Source organism: Phaseolus vulgaris, chromosome 4, assembly GCF_051622355.1.
Source record: "Phaseolus vulgaris cultivar YP4 chromosome 4, ASM5162235v1, whole genome shotgun sequence".
NCBI lineage: Eukaryota > Viridiplantae > Streptophyta > Magnoliopsida > Fabales > Fabaceae > Phaseolus > Phaseolus vulgaris.
Window position 1 is genome coordinate 21,969,661 of NC_143501.1, and position 22,993 is coordinate 21,992,653.

Below are 22,993 nucleotides of genomic sequence, written 5' to 3' on the forward strand. Positions count from 1 at the left end.
ACTTCTATTTTAGTTGGAGTGCCTATCCGCACTAATATTTGGGTACTGTTTACAACTAAATGTAGTTATTTTAATCTTGTGAATATTTTTTTGTTAGACTACAACTCTAATTTAGTTGGAGTGCGTATTTATAATAATATTTGGGGTACTTTTGTGACATTTACTACTAAATATAGATATTTTAGTGTTGTGCAATTAATTCTTTTAAAATAGTTATATTATTAAAATATTTTATATGAAGTAAACTCTTATGAGTCGAGTTTATGGAACCCTCATAAGTCTTTATCACATTGGACCTCTACTTATACGAATGACTAGAGTAGGCCTTAGTGTCTTCTTAATCATAGTTTATAAGTTGTTTATTGTGTCATACTTGCTAATTACATGATCAAGCTCTAATCTTGGTTGGCAAGTTCTTGTTGAAGGTGTTTTCGAGATGTTGAGATGGGGATCTCAGACACTTGGGGGAGTATACTAGTCCCCCAGTTTTGAGTGAAAATGGTGAGTTTGTGAAAGAAAAATCAATTTCTTTGTAATGTCGATATGTTGTCAGCCTCATACGATATGTTGCCCACCTAGGCCCAAGCAAGTACGACCTACGAAGGTCTAGAACATTTGGAGTGACGCGTTGTCAACAAATGTGAAGAGTCATGTGATCGTGGTTGTTGGTGGTGAAACGATTTAATGGTTGGGGGTGGTTGTGATAGCTTTTTTCCTTCCTTTTCATGCCTATAAATAGAGTGGTTTGTGGGTTCCATGTTCACCCCATTTGCTTCCTTTTTTAGTCTGATAGTGTATCGGTTGAAGATGCTTTTGAGAGGTAAACCATTTCTTCCTTCTCCTCTAACAGTTGTTCCTTTTCGACTGAGTTGGGAGGTTTCAGCACGGGGTGCCAGATTATTTTGTAAATTTGTTCATTCTAATTCAAGTGATTATAGCGACACAAGCTAGTCTTCTTGAGTTAATATGGGGTTAGGGAATAGAGGAGCTATTGGCACCAACATTAACTCGCCTCACGTGGAATCTATGGTCGGGGTTGAGGTATCCAGGGAGAATTCCTTCAAAGTCAAGTACGGCTGGGTAGATTGTCGAGTTCGAGAGTATTTTACACAGTACTAATGATTTTCCATGCTTCAATCTTTTGCTGCTAGCATGGACATATTATAGGATAATGTGTCAGATGGTATCATTTCTTTACGTAAGTGTGATTCTTCCGATAATGTCTATCACGGAAGAGAAGATTCATCTGAGGATATTTTTATTTCCATTTTTGCTTAATAACGGATGTTCATGTTCAATTTCTCTAGGATGATTTTTTCATTTGGGTGCTTCGAGTTTTAAATGTCGCATCAACTCAATTGTATTTGATTAGTTGGATACCTTTGTAGGCTTTTTGGCTACTTTGTTCGTTGCTATGTTTAAGGCTAACACCTCAAGTACTTTTACAATAATACTAGGCCTAGAGACTGAGTAGGGTAGTTATCTTTGATCGTTGAGGATGTGTCTTTTTGCTCCATTTACTTCTTATAAAAACTTCAGGGAGGGGGTTTTGAGGTTGTAGTCGGGGAAAAGGGTCGTCCATACTTCTTTATCAACGACACCTCTAACTTCTCCTTTTATTGGACCAAGAGCCCTGCACTGTACCATGTGTAGTCAAGGACGTTGTTGACCAAGGAGGATTTTGCAATCCTAGCCAATCTAGACTAGCTCCTACAAAAAATCCTACTCGGAAACTCCTTAATGCGTGCATTTCCCCCCATCGACTTCTCAATGTTGACAATATGTTTTTCTCTGTCTCTACATTAATTAGTATTTCGTATTGCTGAAGTTGTGTTTTTTTTTGTGCAAAAGTCATGGTATCCACGTATCCCAAAGGTGGAAAAGCCTATTTTAAGGAGTTAAGGTTGAGGAGGCAAGCTAATTAGGCCAAGAAAGAGAAGGGCAAGGGAATTCTCAAGAATGTTACGTCAATTCACGTGGTATTGACTGTTGATTTGCTCCCCCAATGAGCACCGAAGAACTAGAAAGACAAGGATCGGGTGAAGTTGGCTCGTCGGCATTTGGACAAGGCGTCCTGCAATCGCTTCCTAAAGAGGGCTCATTGGGCTTCTGATATTGGTGCGAGTACTTCTCGTTGCGATTTCCTGGGCCATGACATGCATTTGGCTAAAAGGACCTCTTCAACTTGAATCCTCTTGAGCATGTGAATATTTGTTTATTTTACTCTTCAGTTGTTTTCTCGGTGTATATGTTTTAAGCTTGCTTCTTTGAAAGTTGAAAACAATTGGGTCACCAAATGATAATACCTTAGGAGTATATGGTCTTTGACCTGAAATTGAGAGCTTAGGTGACCAACTATTAATCGTGAATCACTTTTACACCAAACTCATATAACACTTGAATTGTTCATGTTTTTATAGGCCTATTGTAATTCCTAAGCATTTTTATCTTTTTTATTTATGATTTTTATAACAAATTTGCATTTTTTTTTAGCAAATAAGATTTGAAACAAATCTTGTATAAAAACTGTACTTCCAGCTGAAAATTTGTATAGACCATCTGATCAATTGATTCAGTGATGATAACCTTTTGGGCCGATCTTTGTTATAGTAAATTCTTGAACTTTGGAGCTTTAATGAAGATATTGGACCATGAAGATTGAAGTTGTTGAACAGAGGAAGAATTAGATTGTCTAGCGTTAGACGATCTAGCGTTAGACGATCTAGGAGCTGGAAGATAGTTAGTCTAGTGTATGATTTATTTGTAATGTAGATTTTCTTAGGCTCACTTTAGTACAATTGTTTCATCCCATCCATTGTAGTAATTAAGAACCTTATAAACAAGGAATAGAAGAAGTGAAACATACGAACAGATAGAAAGACGACTTCACATTTACTTTATAGTTTTTGGAGTTAGTTTAGTTCCGTTTTTTAGTCAATATTGTTTATAGTTTTTTACCATTCAAGTTCTTCATTTTCTACACTTTGTCTTCTACTTTTCTCTACCAATTTTGATTTTACAACTTTATGTATGGAAGATAATTGAATTCTAAAAATAGGTAACAACAAATTCAAAATTGTGTTACATGATGCTATGTTCAAGTTGTTTTCTTCTTTTAAATCATTTTAAAATTCAATTTTTTAAACTTCAAAATTGATTGGTTTTGTGTTTTGTTAATTATACAAAGGAATTTAGATTTAAGTTTGTTGCATTTTGAATATAACTTGACCATTATTTATGTTTATTGTTGCGCATTTCTGGAATGAAATTTTCTTTTCTTTACCGTGATTGCTTTTATTTTTTTGTTTGTTTACAGTTTTACATTTAAATTTTCAGTTTATGCACTTAATTCATTTCAATTTATTTTAATTGTAATCTAAATTTCATTCATACTCTATTTTTTATTTCTCGAATTTACAATTTTAGTTCACCAGACAATATCTATTACAGTTTTATTGTTGTTCGCTTTAAGAAATTCTAAGAGTTTCTCCTAACTATTACATAACTAAACATAGAATAAATCACATAAATATAAATAAAAAAAATCAATATGTACCGTCCCGTATCCGGGCGTTGACTAAGTCAAGGTCAAAGTCAACGGCTGAAGAGTCAAAGTCAACGCAAGGCGTCGCCTAGGTGGAGAGACGCTAAGTGCCAGCATCGCCAAGAGGAAGCGTCGCCAAGGCAAGGCGTCGCCCAGGTGAAGACGTCGCCCAACCAGGGCGTCGCCAGAGCAAACAGGGCATGAAGCAAGGCAATCACAGTGTGGTTCCCCGATACCCATGGGTAGGAAAGACCATGGAGGGAGCGACACCGTGGGAAGGCCCCAGGACCCGATAGCTCGGGAACGCGATAAAGGGAAGGAAGAGGTGGCTTCAAGGCCATAGTGATAGCATCAGGGTAGGGCAGCCTGACTCGTGAAGTACCCCTGCCGCTCCAGAGACGCCTTCGGGACAGATACGACCCAAGAGGAAGGTCACGCCCAGGGTAATCGGGTGCAGGGTACGAGAGGAAGGCAGATACGCTCTCAGAGTAAGTGACTAGATGATTGGGGGGCATGAGTTGGCACCCAAAAAGTCACCCCTAGCGCAGTAGCACTCCCAGCAGGAGGGCTCACGCGTAGAAACGTCCCCAGGTGGGCAGAAGCGTCCCCAGATGGGGTCATGGCGTCGTGAGGCCCTCCACGTGTACAACAGCCATCTCAGAATGGAAACACCCCTTGGTCAGGTGCCATGTAATTAAAGTCATTCAATACAGTTTCCGTTTCGAGCGTTCAGGCACTATGATGGCTCCCAAGCGTTTCAACGTCTTAAATGCGCTACGTTTTCTAATTAAACGCTTTAATGAGTGCGTTACGTTTGTGATTAAAAGCGCTTTAAGGCGCTTTAAATGCTTGGGAGGTTTAAATAGCGCGGGGAATGTTGGAAACGAGGTTGGAACTTTTGGCAAATTTACCAGAGAACTCTCTAGTTGCTTGCTCGTGCTTCAAGGTTACGTACAAGTGATTGGGGAATATTTTTGCCTGAAGGAGACAATACACAGTTATTTTTTACCACCTTCAGAGTGCCATACGCGGTGCTCAGAGACGTAGGTGAACAGTTTTGGTGTTTCTTGCTGGCTGACTTGAGCGTCGGAGTGCAAACGGCTGCTAGGGCGCCTCTTTGTCCTCTTTTTTGCAGGAATCCACAGGTAACCAGTGGGAAGGAGTCCCTAGCTGACGGTTGAGGTCGCGCACGAGGACGTCCCAGTCAACCGGACGGAACACAATATATAATTAAAAATATATTAAATAACATAAAAATAAATAAATAAATAAAACTAACGCATAACTTAATATAAATTAAATAGTATAAATCTAAATAAATAAATGAATACAACCAGTAGGTAACTAGAGATTAAATTAAAGTACAAACAATATACAACTTAAAATAAATAAAAAGTTAATAAAACATAGATAAATTATTTATTAACATCAGTATAACAAAAAAATTTAATCTCACTCCCCGCTTATAAATTTCTTACATTCTCTTGCTCCAAATTAAATTTTCTCTCTCATTCTCTCTTTTTATTTTTCTATCGTACCTTACCTCCATTTTCTCTTCCATTCCAATTTTATAAGTCAAATTTTTTATTTATTTAGTTTGTTTAAATTCATTGTTACCTTCATTTAATAAAAAGAAATTCTTATCGCTTCATCTCATCTTATCTTTTTCTTTTCCTTTTCATTTTTTATTCTTTTTTATCTATTAAAAGATTCTTTTAAATAATTTTTAATAATTAAATATATATATATATATTCACAATTAATTAATTAATTAATTTTTTTAGCCAATTTGTTTTCTTTTTATTATTATTTTTACTTTATTTAATCACAATGTTTCTTAAAAATAGTTTAATTTATTTTTAAATGTTCATACTTTATAGATATAATACAATATATATATATATATATATATTAAATATGAATTTAATCACAAAAAGTAAAAATGTAATTTTTTTAACTTTTATTTAAAATTAAAGATAAAATAAATTAATATAATTATTTAAAAGTAAAAATGTTACAAAGACGATCTTGTAGTTTTATTTGACGAACTTACTTTAAATACCTATATTAGTTCACCAAAATTATGTTGAACCAAGTGTTGTTCAAGTTTTAAAGAATCCAAACCCTTTGAAGGATGTTGAAACATTGGCTGTGCTTGGTGTTGTTGTGCTGGTTTAGTATAGTTCTGGGGTAGTTTGAGTATTGAAATCCACCCCTTGATCGAATCTAAAACATAAGCATCTCAATCTTTGTGAAAGTAAAATGTTTTCAAACTAAGTTAAAACAACCGATTGTTTTGTCGAAACAACCGATTGTTTATACTTAAATGTTTTGAGAAAAAGATTGAAAACTGTTTTTCAAATGGTTGAACTGTTAAGAACCAATACAACCGATTGATTCGAAGAAACAACCGATTGTTTGTTTTGGGACCATAACAGAAAAACTATTTTATCTTTGACTGAGCTTTAAATGATTTAACTGCTTACGCTCCAGTCATTAAATGTTTTGACCAATCTTTTAATGCAATTTAAGAGTTTGTTAAGATTTGATAACAAACTACATCTTTGAATATATTCAGAAAAATAGATTTGTAAAACAAGAATTTTGAATAGAGTTTTCTGAGTTTTTTCAAAGAGCTGAGATTGCTGAAAGTTTGTGATTGATCAAAGTTTGTGGAATAGGATTTTGCTTGTATTGATTTCAGATTATCTTCTGTAACAAGTGTAATCCTTGAACTCTGTGAAACAAGTATTCGTTTCTGTGTTTGTTGAGATTGGCTGTGTGTTCTTGAGGGGATCAAGATCAACAATCTTGGTGTTGGTGTGTTGGCCAAGAAAAGTGTGTGTCTTGAGGTGTTCAAGGTCATTCTCTTGGTTGTTGTGTAAGTGATCAAGTTGTGATTGTTTAGTGGATTTCCTCAGGGTTTCTGAGAAGACTGGATGTAGCTCTGGATTTGGAGTGAACCAGTATAAAACTTTGTGTGCAATCTCTCTATCCCTAACTCTTTAAATTCAGTTTTGATATTTGTTAACTGGTATAAACAACCGATTGTATCATTAAAACAACCGATTGTTTTTACTAGTATTGTGCCTTTTGCTTTATGTTTTGAAAAACTGATTTCTTAATCAAGGTTTTCTTGAAGTATTTTCATTCTAGGCTTAAAAGTTTACAAAAACCCTCTTTAAACAATTCACCCCTTCTAGTTTAAAGTCATATATTCTAACAAATTAATCACTATTTGTTATGTTATGATTAAAATTAATGATCATATAGGTTATCTTTATCTATGAAAAATAACTGTTAATTAGATAATTGAGATCAAATCCTCTGGATGAGATGTCTATTGATCAAATAGTTTAATTTTAAAATTAACAAACAAAATATCATGTGATTAATGACTAGGCCTCACTCAAAGGGAAAAAAATATAAAATTTTATATCATAAAAATTAAAATAACAAAAGAAAAAAGTTAAGAGAAAAACCAAAAACGTTAAGGGTAAACATTTTCATCCTCCTCCGGAAACAGACAAAAGTCCTTCATGAACTCATTGAATTGAATAGGTTTTGAACTTCCATCTCACTTTCTACGAAATTTGTGTCTTTTTTAAATCTAGTGAAGATGCAACAAAATAGGATAAATAATATTTAGGTAAAAAGCCTATTACATAAAAAAATGTGTTTGATTTATTTTGAAAGTTTAAATAAATTTTAGGTCCTCAAATATATCGTCATTTTTGTTTTAGGTAATCAACCATTTTTTTCTTCAAATTAAATAATTAACAAATTATAAATTTTAATTTAAATATCAACTTTCTATTTTTTTCCATTATTATGTTCACTCTTTTAATTAATACTTAATTTATTTTTTATTCCTTCAACTTATTTTTTATCATAATTTTTTATGTTTGTTTTCTATCACACTGTATAGATAACAAAATGAACTTAATACATATAATTTTTCAAACACTACATATGTGTGATACCTATTTCAATTTTTCAACACTATATTTCAACTTATCATATACGTTAATACAAAGTAAAACGTAGATAACACAAGAAACTTAAATACAAATATTTAATTTACTAAGTATCCAATTTTAATATTTTTATTATATACTTAAACCAAAAATTAGTTATATATTAAAGATCTAAAACATATTTAAACCTATTTTAAACTAGAAAAAACATAATTGAGAAGAGAAACCCAAAAAAATTAATGAGTTGATTTTTTTTTTATAAAAAAAAAATTATAAATAAAACTGGTAGATATTCTAAAAGGAAATTATAACAAGAAAAAACTTCAAACTAGAAATAATTTGTAAAAGTGATTCTTAAACACAATTTTACAAGTAACTACATTCTACAACTACCAGCATGTAAGATTCCATGGTTCTTATGGGCAGTTTTAACTATCTGAACCAGGTAAATGCAGCAGCTAAACATCTTAGACTACATTATCAATATGGAAGTTAAGTTAGCAGAAAATAAAGGGTCGAACTCGAAGTAGAATCCTTCAGCAACAGACAAACAAAGTAATTTAAGAGCATAAATATACCATGTCTTTCAAACTTAGAGAAAACTAAAAACATGAATATTTTTATATACATAAAGAATTAAAAATATTGAATAACAAATTGAAATGAAATTTAGAAATTTGTAAATACCAAGATTCTTGTATCTGGTCAGATTTGCTAAGCAAGGGAAAATTGCTTGAAGCTGCTTTATGTGCTTATATACAAACCAAGCAGTAGGCATGCCTCACACTCGGTTTGCCATGTATGTTAAATATATTGTCCATACATATGCGCAGGAGCTATTCATCAGTGGCTGCACAAGTTATAAGAGAGATTCAAATAAAAAGCTAGGACTACTAAAAAACGTAAGTGATGAGTTCTGAAGGTGCTCATTGGAACAAATTTAATTAAGACAGAAAGTTGTTCTTAACAAAGACGTTTCACCCACAATCACAAACCTGCAATTGGACTGGAAGGAATCTGAAGGTCACAAAATCACATACAGGCCAAAACAGAGCACCACCTAACAGTGTAGGAAGTAGATCTCGCTTCAACCTGGCAATAATTGCAGTTACACCTTCACCTGATAAACGTCAAAGTGGCAAATTCAGAAACACCACAACTTTTGTAAAATATAAGGTATAAACATTATGCTTATTCAATGAATATAGTCTTCATTGTATAAACTTCATAAACACTTGTATAGGAAAAAGAAAATAAGAAGATAAGATAAATTCAAGACAGTTAAATGGAAAATTCTGTAAAGTCGCCAAATATATTAATACATAATCATTATATATAATTATTGTAGGATATTATACACAATTATATATAATTAATTAATAATAATAGGATTTTATAATTAATGAATTATGACGTAATTAATTTGAAAAGAGAAAGTCTTAGTATATTTATATATTTTTTAAAATATTTAAATACACAATATAGAATAAAATATCTTATTTTTTCTATTTTTACTTTCCATTATTTTATAATTTTCTTAAAATATAACCACAGAAGATTATAACCAGCATAATTTACATTACAATGCCAAATTATGCATTGAAATAAAACAAAATGATGCACATGTCAGATCAGTAGTGGGTCAAATAGTCTGAGTGTGTAAGTATGCATAAAAGAATAGAAAGGATATGGTGGTATAAATGAAGCCTATTGATGACTTAAAAACTATCTTAATCAGATGCATGCCCGAGAAGAATCATATTTATGGAATTGGATTGAAGACAAGGTCGGTATTGAAAAAGAGAAAAATCACCTTGGAAAACCCCATTATAGGAGAAGAAGACAGTATTGATGACAGGACCAAATATAAATTGCCCCATTAAAATTTTCTTCACGGTTGCTGCCACATCTGTCTTGGGGAAAATTTTAGATAGAAAATTAAACCACTTGTGCTGTGCTGGTCCCAAGATTAGCAGCCCATATAGTGCCATACGCAATGTCCTTATTAAATCATACGAAGCAAAAAAACTGGGTAGTGTAATCATCTAACAAATGTGTAAAACAGTATATTAGTGACAAAAATCCAATAAAAGTAAAAAATAAGTAATAATAAAAAATGACATCACTTTTACCCAAGTCAGTAAATAGATATGCTTCTAGACCTTGATTTTAATAGACAAGTTGTTTGATATAAATAAAAATCCATTATAAAGAATATGCTGAGAGGAAAGCATTTCCTTTCGTTCTTCACCATATTTCTACTCTTATTCATTAACAATTTTATTTTTTTATATAATTTAATTCTAAACTTATCATTTATTATTATATATATATATATATATATTTAATTTTAAATACATCAATTAATAGTTATATACAACTAAGAGATTAATGTATCATTTTCCTATTTAATTAGGAGAGGAGGAATACTCACTCACCCACCATATTTAATAATGGTTATGATATTTTGACAATCTTACTCCACTCTACAACTATAATAAATATTAATATTTTTAAAAATAAAAATAAAAAAAACCTTAATAAAAATACAAACAAAATGTAAAATGCAAAATGCTAATTTTTTTAAAAAATTATAAATTTCTATAAATGATTAAAATATTAGTATTTATTAAGTTATAAGATGAATACGGTTGTCAAATAAAATTTTTTATTTAAAAATGACAATTAGAACTATACCAGTTGTCAAATGTTTGTATAAGACTTAAACTAGGTTTAGCCTAAAATAAAATTTTAAGAAACTCAAGTTTTGAAACAAACTGAAGTTAGAATATCTTAGAAGACCCTTTTTAAAATTCTAATCTATATCAAATTTGTATAAAGATTTTCCTCAGCAGGTAATTCAAACAAGTGGCTATTCGTGTAACCCTGTTTTTTTGTGCTTCATTAAATTATCTCTTTCCTTATATTAACCTATAATAATGAGAGAAAGCTGTAAGAGAAGTGAATACAATAAACAGAGGATATTTTTTATCCTCTAATAATAAAAATATGAAAAAGATTAAAAAAAATTTATAATATATATATATATATATATATATATATATAATCTAGATACCTTTTATTATATATGATCTACTCCTTTCTTCTTCTTAGAAGCTTGGTAAATATACAAGTCAATTGCTAAAGTTGACAAATCTAGCAGTGGTGCCTACAAATTCCAATTTTTCTCAAATAAAATAAATAATTTATCTTAATACATTTGGTTCTCTCATTAAAGACAAAATTTAAAAATAATATGTAATGTTCATTTGGCTGTCACATATAAGATGTATTTGTGAATTTTCTTCAAATTGAAGTTGTTTGAGGAGTTTTTCTAACTGTGCTAACAAGTAACTAATATCATTGTCTTGTATTTTGCTTTAAAACTTGATTTTTGTCCTAATATTTTGTTTTTTTTATATTAAATTGCCTACAATAAGAGCACAATACCTAAGAATGAAATGTCTTTCACTTCGTAATCCTACCCAATCAGTGTTAGAATGAATATCCATTAATTTGAGTATTTATTTTAACTTCATAAATGAGGCATTTGTTCGGAGTCTTCTTGACATATTTTAGGATTTGTAGGACTGCATTCCAATGGTCTAGACAAGAAGAGTTTAAAAATTGAATTATTGTACTGACTATAAAGACAATGTTAAGACAAATGATAATGAGGTAATTTAGCTTACCAACTAACCTTCTATATCTCCCACAACTAAAATACAATTCTTCTTGGTTGGGTACAAATTTGACACTCAGATCCATTGGTGTGATACTTAACATTTAACACCTCTCTCTCTCCCTCTCTATTTCATCTACAATGTCAATAACATATTTTCTCTAAGATATAACAAAACTATCCTTTGATTGTGCAACTTGCATACCAAGGAAACATATTAGGTGTCCAAGATTTGTAACTTTTGAACAAGATATTGTTTTAGTTGTACAATACCTTTTTTTATTACTATCTTTGATAATATTGTTCACATATATAATGAAATAAATATATCCTTAGGGAGAAAAATGATAAAATAGAGAATGATAAGTATTTCTTCATATAAATCCAAATTGCTATATGACAACCTGAAAATGCTTAAACCATGCATAGGGTGATTGGTTTGAGACTAAATAGGGACCTTTATTGATGACATTACTATATCAAATGATTCCATTTCAACAAAAAAATCAAGAGGATGTTCCCTCTAGACTTCATCAAGATCACCATGTAAAAATGAATTTTTGATGTCAAGCTAAGAATGTATCCTTTGACAACCAACCGAATTTCATAGCAATTAATGTTATGTGTTCCTATTTTGAAAGTGTAAATCACTCATGCCTAACAATTGATTTGCCAACCAAAAGATGAACCAATCCTAAACTCTAAATCCTAAAACTTTGCAGGACACACATCTCAAAATCATCTCTTGTTGTCACTTTCGATAAGATAAAACTTCACACCATAAACTTAGGAATGGAAATAAAAGATAACAAAGTCAAATAATTATAATGTATGGTAGTAAATCAATAATAACTAAGGTTTGTAAAGGTGGAAGGGTTACATATAGAATATGTACCTTTCTGAATATAAATATGCCAATTATTTTTAGAGGAGATCGAATTTGATTTAGAACATAATGTTAGAGAAGGATCAAGCATGACCTCTGCTGCATGATTATCTATCGAAGATGAATCACGTACTAGAATTTCAATAGGTTATACGAACGAAATTGATATACCTAAAGAAATGCTCGAGAAATATCTTGAGTTATGATAAAATTATTTGGAGATAATAAATAAAGATTGATAATGGTGAAAAAGTAACTACTTTTATTATAGAAAGAATAATAATATAATATAAAGGAAAAAAATCTATAAAAATAAAGAAAAAAACATCAATATCTTTTTTAGAAAACATTTGAACTAAGAAAACTTTAAAAACTTTATCTTAATTAAGAAGAAGACAATATAAAGAAAAAGAAAAAAAGAGAGAATAAAGTGAGTACCTTATCATTAAGGATATATGAATGTTGTAAGCACAACATCCCAAAAACCATAATTAAGATGTACATACTTTTTTCACCAATTCTCATGATGAAAAATTAAAAACTCATGTGACCTTAAATTTTAAAATTAAAAAGAACACTTGTAAACATTATCATATTTGATTATTACACCTATATTTACTATTTACTCATTCAACGCATGTATTCAGTTCTTCTAAAATCAAGACGTCACAAACTTAAATATAAATAATAGTTCTGTTTTGTATGACTTCTATTTAAATTGCTGCATCTATTTGTAGTTTAAACTGTTTACATTAAACATTATATATTTTTGAAGTAATTTTTTATTCTACCTAAATTTAACAATTTTATACGAAATTATGATTTACCATTATAAAATAATATCACAATTCATAATTTGAATCTTCATTCGATCAAGTTGCTTAACTAATTTCTAAACTGTATGATTTCTTTGAGATATATCATGTGGATATACTAACATTACCGGTCAATCCAAATCATATTAGAGCAAAATGAGTAAATCTGTGCCGGAAATTTCCAGGAGAACAGTGATACACACAATAGTTAAAAAGTGTGTTGATATATTTTAACTTCTATCCTCTTTATCTGTGTATATCTCTTATGCTTTATTTGGTTGCAAATAAATTGCAAAGTAAAAGAAAAGGGAAAGTATGAAATTCGTTGATTTTTTTTTTTTTTTGAGGAATTTCATACAAAAGTAAATATGCTCTAGTTTTTTCTTTTTGTAATTTGTGATGAAGTGTATGAAAAACGGAGAACTTTGCATAAAATGCTAAATTTGTTTTATAATTTTAAAATTAAGGAAAAAGAAATAATCCAAAGATAAACAAGTAAAATTTATAAAAAAATTTCCCTTCTTTCTTTCTTTTTTTTCTTTTACTAACCATAGTCTTGTCAATTTATTGCTCCTAAACATTCTAAAAATATAGTAGAGTTGCAAGATTGGAGACTCTATTTAGGAAGGCATATATGTGGGTCAAACTGCATTAAGGAATGTCAGGAACAGAGTGATGGTAACATTTCTTAACAAATAACTAAAGCATCATTATAAGAAAAAGCTCCTTGGGATTTTGGCAGTGTACTCCACATGCAATTCAGGCATTAAATTGTTCTAGCCAACTCAACGATAAGAAAAGGAGCACCAAAAGTCGTTCAACTAATTCAAAAAATTAAACTCCAATTGATGCACATCTATATTCAGTTTCACTTTCATAATCTCTTCACACACACTCACACGTTAAGAATGAAGGAAGGATTTCCGTTACGGCGTTACCTGAGAAGTGACGTCAGACGCGGCGAACACAAGCGACGACGTTACACTCTTGGTGGTGAGGGGGTAACTTTCGAGCATGCGCAGATACCATCCCACGAACCCCGGCTTGCGAGAAGAAGAAGAAGAAGAGGAGGAGGAGGAGGAGGAAAAGCGCGTCACCGAGAGAGAAGCGCGTTCGTGCAGCGGTGGTTTGCGGTGGAGATGCGGTTGGTGGCAGCGGCGAAAATGTGAGAGCGGAGTGGCGAGGAAGCGGTTTCGGGGAGTAGAGAGGGAGGAGAAGAAGCGGTTGGGAATGGCGTTGGTCATGGTGGCGCGCGGAACGTGAAGAAGAGAGTGAAGGTTGATGGCGTGAAGAGTGTGAAGAGTGTGACGAGTGATGGTTAGTTTTTTTGTTGTCGAGATCCGAAGAGAGTGGAATGTTCAGTGAAGTCATTTACGGAATTTCTGCATATTCTTTGACTGTTGTATAAGTATAAATATGTTACTAAAACGTACAAGTATAATTATAAATAAAAAAAAGAGTATAGTTGTTGTATTATTATTAATAAAAGAAGCCTAAATGTCTACTTTTAAACTAGTAATATATTAAGGAATATATTTGCTTTATTATTATTAATATAAGAAATGCAAATGTCTATTTTTGAACTAAAAAAATGATAGTTATTTAAAAATACTTCAAGAGAATGGTTGCAATTTTTTTTATAATTAAATTACTTAATTTTCTATTTATGACATATTTAATTATTATTTTTAAAATTTACTTTAAGTTTTCAATTTTAATTAGATATTAATGTTGTATTTTAAAATAAAATAAAGGAAATAATTGATACTTTATTAAAAAAATAAAAGATAAATAAATATCATTTTATTATAACATATGGAAGGTGAGTGCTGTTTTAAAAATTAGAGTAGATGTGATTGTTGTATTATCAAAAACTTAAAAGAGAATGAATATCTATTTTCAAAATTTAAAAGAAATGGAAAAGTAATTTACATGACCTCAAAGAAAGTAAATATAAGTTTTCCTACACATGTCATTAAGAGATGGAATGTTAGGAAATTAAAATAAAAAATTTAAAAAACTTAGAACAATAACTTACTTAAGTTTCACAAGTACGAGTATCAACCCAATCATCTTTCTTGTTTGTGTAGGTGACCATAAAGAGTTCATCAGGTTTAGGGGGATTACCATATTAATGCTCCTAATAATGTTGTACAATTAGAAGCAATATATGTTGTAGAAGTAAAATGAATTACATGTAAGAAAGTGACGAGTACTTACCAAGTTCACTGCAATATCTGAATGTGATTTTCGACTTGTGGAATGCAATGCTCCACTAGAGTTGAAGCCCTATTCATTATATTATGAGTTGATTTTTCTTCGAACTTTTGGGTATCCCAATAATTCAGAAGTTCAACCTATGCTCACCTATCCAAGTAGGTCGGACGACCTTTGTCCTGACTTTGGTCAACATGTCACAAATTATGAAATTATGAAATTATCAACACTTAATAGTATACTTATACCCTATAGACGACCTAATATATGAATCATATGGATATCTGTGGCCAATGCTGTCACATGTGAACTTTGTTGTTCAAACTTAGTATGTAAATATTTAAAGCATAATAATTCATGTAATTAATTATCGGGTTAGTGTAAGAATTTTGTATTTGTAAATCCTAGATGAATAAGATACAAATATAATACAAATTCTATACATCTCATGTATTTTAAATCCAATTTATAATTCATACATCGTAATTTTATTTAACGCATACGTATAAATACCTCTATAATTTTATTTTACGTGTACATAATTTATACATAGTAATTCATACATCATAATTTCATTTAACGCGTGCATATAAATACCGTAATTCATATATCGTAATATCATTTAACACGTACATATAAACATCGTAATTTGTACATCGTAATTTCATTTAACGCGTATATATAAACATCATAATTTCATTTAACAGGTATAAACATCGTAATTTAATTTAATATTTACTAATTCATACATCGTATTATTTTAATATAGATGGTATCAACTAATATACAAATATAAAAGTTTTTTATTTCATATTATTTTAATGTTTATATAACAATATCAATAAAATATATATTTTTCTATTTTAAAATAACTTATATTCATTTATATAACTTTAGTTTATAAAATAAATAAGTATGTCATCTTTAATAGTAAAAATATTATTCAGTTGGCATTGACACAAAAACATTCATATAAATATAAAAAAAGTGGGTCATCATTTTTTCAAAACTAGTGGATTTCAATAAAATTTGAAATCAAAATAAAATAAAAATATGTGATAAAAAATATAATTAAATATAAAATATAAAAATTAATAAAATTTAATCTCTTTCTTAATTCAATTTTTATCTATCACAATTTTTTATATATTTTAGTTGGTTGAAACTTGAAAGTTATTTAAAAGACATGTAATAGGCTTCTTCTTCCTACACCCCCACACATTTTTCTTCCTGCACCCCATAATTTTAATTATCCCAATTAATTTTGACCTATAATTTGAAAAGGGGCACCGTGCTGGACTTCCTTTGTCACTGTTCATCTTTATCATTGAATATCAACCACTGGTGGAGGGTCTTTGTAGTTGTTTAGAGCAAGATGGAGGAGTACGCTACGTTGTCAAAGTGTTGTTTGGTTTGTAGAGGTAAGAGTTAAGTTTCTTTTTAGGAGCAGGGTGGTTATAGAGATTTTGGGGTTATCGAATATCGGGATCCGGTAATGTATTATGGATTTATGAATTCAGAATTGATTAAATTGTTTTTTATGGATGAGAGGGTGTTCCAGAAGCAAATTTTGCATAAATTGTTGATTTCTGGATTACTGAATATGGAAGCCTAATTCTGTTATGGATTGGTGAATCCAGAATTCTTTTTTTTAATTATGGATTTCTGAATCCAGAATGTATATTTCTGTTACGGATTGATGGATCCGGAATGCTTTTTTTGAATGATGGGTTTCTGAATATGGAATGTATATTTTGAATTGCGGATTAGTGGATCTGAAAGTTTACCGGAAGTGTCAATCCAAAATTTTTCTGGATTCAATAATCCAAAATGTAAAAAAAATAACAGTTTAAGTGCATTTTGGGGTTTTTAAAAAATAATAGGGATAATATAGTCTTTGCATAACATTGTAGGGGTGTAGGAAGAAAAATGTAAGGGTACAAGAAGAAACTACCTATGTAATAAAGCAACATGTTTTGAAAAGCTTGGTCAATTCTGCTGCCCATGAGTTTTGTTTTATGTCACTCCTATTTATTTTATACAACGACCAGCTTTTAGATTCTTTTAAAATTATATATATATATATATATATATATTAAACAAAATAATTTTTTTAAAAAAACTATATGAGTATTGTTCTCGTCGGTTGATTCGAACGAAAATCTCTGGCCCGCCTGTCTTCGCCTGAGAATCGAACTTTCTTGGTTGAAGAATCTCTCACCTGCAAAGACAAAGGGCTCTTTGACGTCTGTTTTTGCACTCCGACGCTCAAGTCAGTACTGGGGCAAAGAAACAATAAGTGTATAAAGTAGTTTCAGTCTTAGAAACCGTGTACCTTGCTAGGGTTCTTAGTCCCCTTTATGTAGGTTGAAACTAGGGTTTACCTTTGTTCTGTTACCCATGTCTATTGTTCCTTGGAGAACGTCTCTGCGTCGCTACTACACAATCGTAGCATAATTTGGCACATAGAACTTCCCTCAACTGGAGTGTAACGACTAACAGAATAGCCGCCTAGGTACCAACTTGTGCACCAAATCTCTGGCGCCATCTGTTATGTGGGTGCCCTAAGTACTCATGTGCCATGCATGCAACTTTCCCTGGAAACCCTAACCCTAACGGGCCTTAGCGTCTCCAATGACTATTTACTCGTGTCGCACCTGAATGTGCAATACACACCACCTGCATGGATCTCTCGTGTCTTAGGGCTTCCTCCCATATCTGATGTTTTAACTGGTAACTAGTGTAATTATGGGACCCACCTTACGTGGTCCACTATAGATGTTTAAACCACTGATGTTCGATCCCTCCCTCCGTTGTCGAGGTCCAATGTCGATCCCTAATGTCGATGTCCGAGGACTGGTCGGTACAAGTACTAAATTTTTAATGAGAATGCTTAATTATTTTGAAAATTATAAAATTTGAACTAATTAATACTTTAACTTTTTCGTGCCCCTCTCTTTGATATTCCCACTCCCAACACTTCACTATTTGCAACATGTTTTGAAAAGTTTGGGCCCATTTTGTTGCAAATGACTTTTGCTCTATATCATCCCTATTTATTTTATACATCCACCAGTTTGGACCCATTAAACACCATGTTTTGTCAAGCTAAACATTCATTTGGGCCATGATTTTTCCTATTTGCACCATCCTAGATACACTACAAAATATGTATTCAGAAGCTAATTATGAAACAAAATTCCCCAAAACAAACTTTACTCTCAAGTAATGAAACAATCATAAACAATAAATTTTCCTAAACCAATCCAAACCTTACAGAAACATTCATAAACAGAAACATTGATAAAAAAAAATTAAACTCAGGCCAACAACTCAAAATGAAACTTAGCAATTTTAAAAGTTTACCTTTTAGGCAATTAAAAAGTAAAAGGGAGCTGAAGCTGGAATGTTGGAGGTGGACGTGGTGGAGCTTGCTAAAATAAAAATCAATAAAAAATTAGCTTAAAAGAAATAAAGACAAGCGAAAGAGAAAGGGAGAGAAGAGACCGTTGCGTAGAGAGAGCCGACGGAGGTAGAGAGCAAACCGGAAGAGGTACTGTGATGGTTGGAGGAAGGCACGGAAAAGGCCCAAGAGAGACACAATAGAGAGAAATTAGGTTTTTTAATTTGGGAATTTAGAATTTTGGAGAAACTGAACGGGGGAGAAAATTTTCACTATATATTAAAGACTTTGCGGTGTATGACGCCAAAGGATGCAAACACTGAAAAATGTTTTTCGTGAATCGTGATTGACGCAAAACAACACGAGTAGACATTTTACATGTGATCAACACAAAACGACTCACTGGCATACTTTGTATTGGCCTTAGTCAACGAAAAATTACACAACATTGACTCTCAGTTTGTGTCGGCTAGGCCTAAGCACAAACTTCAATTCTCTTAGCGTCGACTAGCCTGATAGATATCTATAATTTTATTTAATTCTTAACTTAAAATTTTATTATAAATATAATTAATAAATATTTTATTAAATTTATATTTTCATAAGTTCTTTCAAAATAAATTAATCAGCCAAATTCGTTCACCATTTTCATAATATTTTAAATATTTATTTAAATATTGATAAACTCAAATATAAGTTTAAGCAAAATAATTTAATTTATACAATGAAAACCAAACTAAACATCGGATTGGAAAAACATTCAACGATATAACAACATTCAATGTTAGATTTATTATTGTTTAAAAAGGAAAGTTGATTCGTGTTCATTTATTCCTGTTTGGAAAGAAAACTTGATTGAGAGTGTGATATACAAATGCTTTGAAAAAATATGAAATTGTTTTTAAGTGTTGATTGATTGAATTCACTCTCAAGGTAACTATTGATTATCCAAGATGAAAATATATGGAGAAAAAATATGATAAATGGTCCAAATAAAATAATGACATATTTAAGAACTAAGCCTAGTAAATACTTTATGTCGAATTTATATCTCTAAATTTATACATATTTTATATTTTATATAACATTTGCAAAAGTTAAATAATAATTTTTTTTCCTTACTCCATTATTATTTTTCTATTTTTTTCATTTCTTAACATTTTCAAATAATTTCTTTAAAAACTTGTAATATTAAACACTTTAATCAACTAAATAAATTATATTTCATTAACTTATATACAAATTTAAATTTCACTCTAAAATAAATTATTCAAAACTAAAATATTTATTACAATATTATAAATTAAATAAATTTAAAATAAATAAATCTATATATAATAAATTTTTTAAAAAGGCTACATATGCGTCGGTTAGGACGACGCATAAAATAATTAATTTTTGTGCACACGTTTCGCCAGCTAAGCCGATGCATACTACAAATTATTATGTTCCATGTGTTGGTCTAGCTAACGTAATATTTTTTTTTTTCACTTTCTCTTCACGTTTGTCATGCGTTGAGTAACCCACACAACATTTTGTTTGCGTCAATTTTTTGTTGGTTTGGCTGACACAAAATTCACGTCTTTCTCTTTACCGACACAAATGTTACGTAAGAAGTTGAGTAGTTTGATTAAATAATAATGGTACTGTAAAATTGAGAGACTTAATTGATATTTTATTAATAGGAAAATCAAATTCATTAAAATAAATAAATTATAGTATCAAAAGATAATTAGACCTAATTTAATATGGATGATGTATTTTATGTAAAGATGTTTGACAAGTAGAAAAGTGAAAAGATAATCCATTAAAATAGCACAAAGGATGTAAAGATTAAAAATAGTTATATCAAAGATAAAAAAAAAAAATGGATTCATCTTGTTAGAGTGGCATAATGGCATTGCAGAAAGAGATTGTTGCATATTATCTAATACGACCATGAAGTGCTTAAATAAGAACATGATCAACTCTAATAAGCTTTTAAGGGATGTGAAACATGTTGGTAAAGATTTATGCTATTTGAAATATAACACAAAACTTACAATATAAATAACATTTATATTGTATATGGTTCTCAAACCATTTCCTTGCCAAAGTCACTTAGTCTTTATTTGTACTTGATGATCCAATCCTCTTGTAACATACACCTATTTTAGTTTCATCAGTTTTAGCTTCTTTGAATTTCTTGTATAAGTCACTTCAAGTGCAACTATTATAATGAATGCTAACTTGTAGCACTCATCTCCCAATGTTGAAGGTATAATGTCTTTCTTCCATGTTTCAATTATTGAGAAGCGGTGTCTTCTTTGCATATTGGACATGCTTTATGACCTTTAACACTATACTCTGATAAGTTACTATAGGCAAAAAAGTCATTGATGGTGCAAAATAACATGAAATGCATATTGAAAGTTTCATTACCAAATCCGCCAAATACTTTAACACCCTGATCCCACATCAACTTTAAATCTTCAATTAGGGGACTTAGATAAACATTTATGTAATTTCTTGACTGTCTTGGACCGGATATCATCATAGACAACATCATGTATTTTCGCTTCATGCACAATCCAGGAGGTAATTTGTAAATAACTAGTAAAACAGGCCATGAACAGTGGTTCGTACTCATATTACCAAACAAATTCATTTTGTATGTAGCTAAACCTAGTCGGATATTTCTTGACTCTTTACCAAACTCTAAAAACTCGTCATCAAATTTCTTCCATTGAATAGAATCAGCGTGGATGATGGTACATGCCATCACATTTCCTCTCATCTGCATTCCATCTAAGATTCTTAGCATCATTTGGGTCTTGAAACAAATGCTTCATCCTTGGAATGATGGGAAGATACCACACAACCTTCATTGGGCTCCATGCTTTTCCATCTTATCAATAATATCATCGTCTTTTTGTTTCAACTTATAAATGACAACCCACATGATGTGATTCCAATAGCCACATAGAACAAGATTCTTGACACTTTGAGGAATCACCTTGAGCTGGAAAATGTAGAGGCACTTTCTTAGAAGTTGGATCATGGTTCTAAGATCAAGAACTCACCAATAACAAGTACCAAATCCCAAACTCATTTGGATGAACCAAATATTGTCAAATTGAATCAACAAAGGAATAGAAACTAGATTAACCGAACAGAATTAAGCTACTAAACAAAAGAACCGAACAGAATTAAAAACAAAACAGAATATAGGTGCTGAAAATAGAAAAAAACCGAAAGCTAGACAACTCAAAACACAAGGCAACATGAACAATTGAAGAAGAAGAAAGGAAGGAGAAGAGAATGCTCATGAAGATGGAAGATAGGTTGGATGATCACGCCACTAGAAGTATGGATGCTCCTAGATGAGTGTGGAAGCCGCCACTTGAGGAAACCATGGTCCTTCAAGATAAGACTAGAGTAGAAGCTCAAAGCTCTCCAAATGCTCACTCCAATTTTGAGTATAGTTTCTTTAGATAAATTCAAATCTGAATTTTTACAAAGAGAGCACCTCTATTTATAGCCTAAGGTGCTGAAAAGTAAGCTACACAAATTCAAAAAAAACTCCCTCCTAAAAAGCTTCTAGAATTTGCGCCTAAAACAAAGCATGAGGAAGGTGTGATCCCTTCTCTCACTTTGGCACCTCCTTATTTACTCCTACACCTATCTACTAACACACCCCCCCTAAGACTCTTAACTAAAGACTAAAAGATGCTTTAACAATAGAAGTTTCTAATGTTTCCCTCTAAGCACCTTTCTAAACAATATTTATTTAAAACTTGAGAATCAACTAAAGGTGGCTTTTTATAATGAAGAACAAGATCATTCGCCTTCACATTTAAAGTTTTTCTTGTTAATCTTTGCAAAAGATAAAGCCCAAGCCCAAGCCCAAGAAGGCCAAAGCCCACAAAAGTCCAAAGACCATCCCATGAAGGGCAAAGCCAAGTTTTAAATAAATATTGTTTAGAAAGGTGCTTAGAGGGAAACATTAGAAACTTCTATTGTTAAAGCATCTTTTAGTCTTTAGTTAAGAGTCTTAGGGGGGGTGTGTTAGTAGATAGGTGTAGGAGTAAATAAGGAGGTGCCAAAGTGAGAGAAGGGATCACACCTTCCTCATGCTTTGTTTTAGGCGCAAATTCTAGAAGCTTTTTAGGAGGGAGTTTTTTTTGAATTTGTGTAGCTTACTTTTCAGCACCTTAGGCTATAAATAGAGGTGCTCTCTTTGTAAAAATTCAGATTTGAATTTATCTAAAGAAACTATACTCAAAATTGGAGTGAGCATTTGGAGAGCTTTGAGCTTCTACTCTAGTCTTATCTTGAAGGACCATGGTTTCCTCAAGTGGCGGCTTCCACACTCATCTAGGAGCATCCATACTTCTAGTGGCGTGATCATCCAACCTATCTTCCATCTTCATGAGCATTCTCTTCTCCTTCCTTTCTTCTTCTTCAATTGTTCATGTTGCCTTGTGTTT

General features: G+C 31.3%; 1 protein-coding gene and 1 long non-coding RNA gene across 5 annotated transcripts; one reads left to right on the forward strand and one right to left on the reverse strand.

Annotated features, from left to right (window-relative positions):
* Nucleotides 1-304: 304 nt before the first annotated feature.
* Nucleotides 305-2,415, forward strand: LOC137837337 (uncharacterized). The gene is made up of 2 exons (XR_011085429.2): nt 305-820; nt 1,852-2,415. It is a non-coding gene; the product is annotated as an uncharacterized LOC137837337 (long non-coding RNA).
* Nucleotides 2,416-8,062: 5,647 nt separating this feature from the next.
* On the reverse strand, nt 8,063-18,983 carry LOC137837338 (uncharacterized). Of its 4 annotated transcripts, none has more exons than XM_068646319.2 (4): nt 13,843-14,411; nt 9,335-9,566; nt 8,517-8,641; nt 8,063-8,371 (listed from the first exon to the last, which is right to left on the reverse strand). In XM_068646319.2, the coding sequence occupies exons 1-4, from the start codon at nt 14,146-14,148 to the stop codon at nt 8,303-8,305; spliced, it is 732 nt and encodes a 243-aa protein (XP_068502420.1). In that variant the 5' UTR covers nt 14,149-14,411; the 3' UTR covers nt 8,063-8,302. The 4 variants fall into 4 exon arrangements, 1 of the variants encoding a protein (XP_068502420.1); XR_016520691.1 differs by lacking the exons at nt 8,063-8,371; nt 8,517-8,641; nt 9,335-9,566; nt 13,843-14,411 and adding exons at nt 14,728-15,044; nt 15,125-15,300; nt 18,488-18,555; nt 18,629-18,983; XR_016520689.1 differs by lacking the exons at nt 8,063-8,371; nt 8,517-8,641; nt 9,335-9,566; nt 13,843-14,411 and adding exons at nt 14,728-15,044; nt 15,125-15,304; nt 18,488-18,555; nt 18,629-18,981.
* Nucleotides 18,984-22,993: the final 4,010 nt, after the last annotated feature.

Excerpts from the sequence above, each read along its gene's own strand:
- LOC137837338 (XM_068646319.2), bottom strand. The coding sequence starts at position 14,148 with ATGACCAACGCCATTCCCAACCGCTTCTTCTCCTCCCTCTCTACTCCC. Across the intron at positions 9,567-13,842 it reads CGTCTGACGTCACTTCTCAG|ATGATTACACTACCCAGTTT; the intron begins GTAACGCCGTAA and ends CACATTTGTTAG. Across the intron at positions 8,642-9,334 it reads CTATAATGGGGTTTTCCAAG|GTGAAGGTGTAACTGCAATT; the intron begins GTGATTTTTCTC and ends GACGTTTATCAG.